This window comes from Vicugna pacos, unplaced genomic scaffold (assembly GCF_048564905.1).
Source record: "Vicugna pacos unplaced genomic scaffold, VicPac4 scaffold_103, whole genome shotgun sequence".
Lineage (NCBI taxonomy): Eukaryota > Metazoa > Chordata > Mammalia > Artiodactyla > Camelidae > Vicugna > Vicugna pacos.
In genome coordinates, this window is record NW_027328783.1 from 1,147,550 (window position 1) to 1,153,074 (window position 5,525).

General features: G+C 35.8%; 1 protein-coding gene across 1 annotated transcript; it reads right to left on the reverse strand.

Moving 5' to 3' along the window:
* Positions 1–3,355: 3,355 nt before the first annotated feature.
* LOC140694770 (heat shock transcription factor, Y-linked-like) lies at positions 3,356–5,254 on the reverse strand. Its single transcript, XM_072957843.1, has 2 exons — positions 4,638–5,254; positions 3,356–4,164 (listed from the first exon to the last, which is right to left on the reverse strand). The coding sequence occupies exons 1-2, from the start codon at positions 5,160–5,162 to the stop codon at positions 3,472–3,474; spliced, it is 1,218 nt and encodes a 405-aa protein (XP_072813944.1). The 5' UTR covers positions 5,163–5,254; the 3' UTR covers positions 3,356–3,471.
* Between the last annotated feature and the right edge of the window lie 271 nt (positions 5,255–5,525).

The window sequence follows — 5,525 nt, forward strand, 5'->3', positions numbered from 1 at the left end:
GTAAAATTGCTATATTTACTTCATGATACATGTGACTCAAATATCTACCCTTTGCACCTAAACTTACACAATGTCTTATGTCAATTATCTCTCAATAAAAGCAGAAGGAAAAATGGAAAGACAATGATCATTGTTTCCCATGTCATTTCTCATTAGTGTTTTTGAAGCAAGTAATCGTGAGTCATGATAGAGTTATCCTAGATAAAGATGCAAATATATAAGTGATTCTAATAAATTATACATAAAGATACTAATATAACTAGTGTTTTACCATGCCTTAAACTTTCTTCATGATAACAGACCACTGATTTTGTAGGCATCAAAATTTCACTCTGTGAATTCATCTGAGATTAGGGAATGGATAAAAAATGTAACCATGGCTGCTTTTCTTTGAGTGTTAATATTCACTGTCTCAGACCAAAGGTCTCATCTCCCCAACAGCATCAGTAAGGAACATGCTAGGTTGCAAAAAATCTCAGCATGGTAAAACCTCAGAACTCCTACAGTTCTTAACTGTTTTGCAATTGGAATGCAATAATGACAATGACTTGATTTTGGAAAACAATATGGTGTTTTCCCATGGTTGCATTAAGGGATGTGAGGATAATCCCTGAGATCCACAGGAATTATCCTCGCTCAAGTGCTGGCAAAGAACTATAAAGTTTCTGCATTATTAGGACTGAGGACTGCTTTCAAAATAATGACTATGCTCACTGTATTCCAGGTAGTCCAACGAAATAAAGGTTATTGCTATTTGTAGTTGAACGGGAATACATCAGCAGTTCAGTCTCTATAAATTAGTCAATGGGTGTTCAAAGCCAAAATATGATGTGTCAACAATGAGAATTAAAAGAGAAAAAAACTTGGACATAAGCTTAAATTAAAAAGGAGACACAATCCTGTGCTGGGCTCTGGGGATTGGAGACTGTATATGCCTCAGTCCAATTCAAGGGTTCAGTGGCTTGGCCCTAACATCAGCTCGGGATTCAATGAAAAGATAACAATTAGCATACTGGGAGAAATATAATATTCCTCTCCCTGATCGGAAGAAAATCTGGTGGCTCAATGAAACTCTTAATTCACAGAGATTCTGCCAGATGCAGAATAATAATTCACTGATGACTCAACTAAGACAAACTTCGTTACTGCTTAAAAATGCATCTTCACACACACACACGCAGTGGAAGACAGATTTGTTGTATTTAGTGGGAAGAATTCAGTGGACAAAGCTCAGAGAATAGTTTTCAAAGCACCAGCCAACTTTTGTTCATTTGCCAATATTCTAGTTTTCCCAGGTAGAAAACTAGAGATGGAGAAACAAACGATATAATACTTTAGGATTTCTAATTTTGAAATTAAAGTGTAGCTTTTGACTTATCACTATAGAATCTTGTTATGATGATTATGGTAAGACCCACTGTCTGATAAGGGAGCTGGAAACTAGCTGCTGAACCAGCCCTTCTGAACCCCAGACTGATAATGTAAGCTACAACATAGCCACCATCAGATTTGAGCTGACAAACTTGAAAGGTTGATGTTTCTGTTATAGGAACAATCACTTCTGTCCAGGCATAGATCTTCTGTTGCAAGTGGGCTCTTTCCTTCTCTTGGTAAAAGTCATATTGGTGGGAAGTTGCTAGAGCTTACCCTGGCCCGTTTGCCCATTCTCCAGATTATCAAAGGCTTTCTTCACAAATGGTGACACATTTTCTGGACTCAATTTTGCCTTTCCAGTCTTATCAGATGACACTGGCTGCATCATTGTGAGCAGAAGCCTTAGGCTCCCTGAACTTGCCTACAATTTTTCCAGAATTTCAGCTCATTTCACATTCTGAAATTGCTTCACCATTTATTTTAAATTAATGGGAAAGAGTCAAAGTCTTCCATTAATATTATATATTTCCTAATATCTGCAGAAATTTGGTATTCTTGCAGTTAGACAAATATTTAATTCTACCACCCTCACCTCTTTTTTGTCCACACAGTTCAGATTGCAATTCAGTTACTGAATACGACCACCCCAACCAAGGGGCTAGTACCTCGCAGATACTTCCTGTGTGAAGGTTAGCAAGGGCACAAGTTATGTGGGGTGAATAAATCTACACTAAATGTTTGCAATGGCATTGTCAATTGTGGATAAAGCTCTGATTCTAAGAAGTCAATTAATTAGAAATAAGTATAGTTATAGGTATGGGGAAGAGAATCAGCTATTTTGGGGTGGGTGGGTGATGAAGAGACAGGAAAAAATCCAGCAAATGAGAATGGAATGCTTTAGGTCTCTGGAGGCATGAATTAAGAAGAAAATAATACTTTGTCTCCTGTACCTATCTCCAATTACAGTCTTGAGTGACTAGCCTTGGGCTACGAAAAGAGCTAGTTTGTGGTGAAGAATAAAGACCATAATGAAACTGTTTGAAACCATGAAAGTTTTGTTGTTTCAGGAAAGTACATTTTGCTTAAAGTTAACATGTATTTTTCATTCACTAAATACTAAAATGCATCCTGTGGCATGAGCTGTGCTTACTGTGCTGGTATCCAAGTTAGACAAGGAAAGGGGGATAGACAGAAAATATCTAGAGGAGGTGATTTCTGTACTGAGACTGGGGAAATCTAAATAGGTAAAAGGAGGACATTCTAAGTCTAAGGATAAGCTGGAGCAATAGTTGTGAGTTTGGATTTAATATGGTTGATAAGCATTTGCCTGGATGTATCTCCAGAAACAGTGAAACATAAAGATATGCCAAATTAGTCAGATGCCAGATCGATAATGAAATGACTAAACCAAGATGAGTTTGTGGGCTTAGATTTGGAAAAGTATTAAGTGCAACCCTGAAGATGTAAGCTTGTGTTTGGCTGGAACATAAAAGTAACTTAAAATATTCACTCTAAAAATATAGTGCAGACTCTTGAGTGGAGAAAAATAAAGCAACATTTGGAATGCTTAGAAAACAGCACAAGGAAGACCATAGATAAAATTCCTTGTTAAATTTTACCACATGCTGAATGTACCATCTGAGACTATATCATGTGACTTTTATTATACCAGAGATGACATAATAAAGACCATGATCCCTGGGCCGGTTCCTGCATTTTCATCCTGTTCCAACATAACCTAACTTAACACATTTAATACTTTTCAGGATAAACCAGAAACCACTAAGTAATTTTCCCTCTCTCCATGTTTTAGTCTTTTTCCAAATTCTTCCATTTTCTCTTCTTCCTCACAGAAATTATTTAAATTTACACTCATGTTGTTCCATCAAATGATCATATCAAACAAATATCTCTTTTTTTCTTTAAATGGTAACTTAGTATCACTTTTAACTCTTATCTCTATTTAAAAAAATAAGGATAATAAAGTACAATTCTATGTTTATTGTTCAAATAAGAAAATTGCACATATTTGTCAAAATTTGCAAACATCAATTTTAATCTTTGTTATCATGCATAACCTGGTAGTCCTCTGGTAGTTCAGTTGTAATTAGGATGACGTTCATAAACTGAAGATGTCTGATGAGTTGGCCTTGAAATAGAAGTAGCTGATGTATCAGCTATCACTGGCACTGGAAACCGTGGGTTGCTCACAGGTTGAAGTTTACAAAAACGACCTTCATTGGCAGATATGTTGTGATATCTATTTGGAAAATAAGAAGGCTCCACCATCAGTCCAAAATAATTGCTCTGTAAGGGGGACAAAATGCTGTATTGAGAAGTAGAAGTTGTAGTTGTAATGAAGTTCACAACACGGCCATTTGCTTCAGTGTAGCTGCTTTGAGAGTGCCCGTGGACAGTGGTCAACTGATTTAAAATAGCTAGTTGTTCCACTGCAATATTTTCTTGTGGTCTAACTGACGTTGATGATGGAGGAGAAAAATCACCTCTGAGCGGGGTAGTTTTATCACAAATTATGTGGCCAATAGAGGGCTTTCTTATTAGAGGCATGTTTAAATCTGCAGAAGGTAAAAATGCACTTTCTCCACTAGTGTCAGCCACAAAATCAGAATTATTTTTACCAACATTACTTCCTCCTTTAAAGTGCTTCTTGTTGAAATCTCGAGCCAATAAAGACACCAGAGAGGCATTTTTAATCCCAACTCTTCTTTTTATTCTCACTAAAAGCTGAGGACAGCCTCGTTTAAAATTTGGATTATGGTAGAACTGCAGCTACAACCAAAGGAGAAAGGTTTTAGTAATAATTTAAACCAAAATACATAACTACAATAAGCCTTAACTTTAAAACCTCAGATTTCATGTTTAGTATGCAAAGATAATATCATCAAAATATGAACATTGCTGACGATATTTTGAAGTTCCTTATTTGGAAAATACACATGTAAATAGTATAGTCATCAAATTAAAGAATTTAGTGTTTGCAGTAACGGTGAATGCCACTTTTGAAAAGCAGCTTTCATACCTTCACTTAGATTTCTGATAAGATTCATAGCTGCTAGCAAACTTTCTCATAGTCTTGAAGAGTTAAGTCACTGTCCTCATTTTTAGAAAAAATAAAGAATTTTAGCATTTGTAGTTTTATACTATTTTCAAAACCTAGCTTTACATTTATATTACCATAGATTGACTTACAAAATAAAATTTTATACATAAGTTACCAAGTCATAACTAAAATTTGTGTATACCTTGCTTAAAACAGAGGCTTCTTTTTCTTCTGCCAGAAAGTCAACTAGACAAGCAGATCTTTGAAATTTCTGCCGCACTTTACTAAACCCATAAAGGTTAAGCTGTCTAACTAAACTTTTCATACTTCCAGTTTCAAATATTCTGAAAGGGGACTTTCTTTCCAAAACTTCCTTTTTAAAGACATCTTCATCAATCACTATGGAAGTTCCATTATCATCCCACCAGATGGATTTAAATAGGTCACTCCCAGCCATTTTCCAGAGTTTTCTTGGAAATGTCAGAGAACGAAAATCATTATCTTCATCTGGTTCCAAGACACAATGTGTGTAACATGGTCTTTTTATCAAGGATTTTTCAGACAAAGTCTGAAAAGCATTTTCTTCAATCATACACCTCAAGTCCAAGTCCCCAGAGAATGTTTGATCACACGATAGAGATCTACCGGGGTTTCCTGAATCAGCTGGTCCATCTTTAGGAGGCACATCTTGAATTTCTGAAGAAATATGTGCCATCTCAAATAACATTTCCTACAGCTACTTTTCTAATCTGCATGATTTTGAGCAGTGCAGCTTCAAATGCTGCTTAAGCAGGCCTGCACAGTTAAACTGATAGGCCATCAACATGGTTCTCAACCTGAGTGGCTGTGACATCACAAAAAGACTGGTCTCTTAGCAACCCAAGTGTAACAATCAGCCAGTGTTTCCTTCTCATTAATCCAGTTAAAATGAAATATATAGGATATTTATTTTTATACTGTGATGTGCAAATATTTTCCCGAGAATATCTTTTTAAACAATTTAACTTTGGGGTGTATGAGATAAAAACAATCTCATTCCTTTTGTACCCAAATTTATACAACATTGGTGAACAGAGTATAAATATTCACA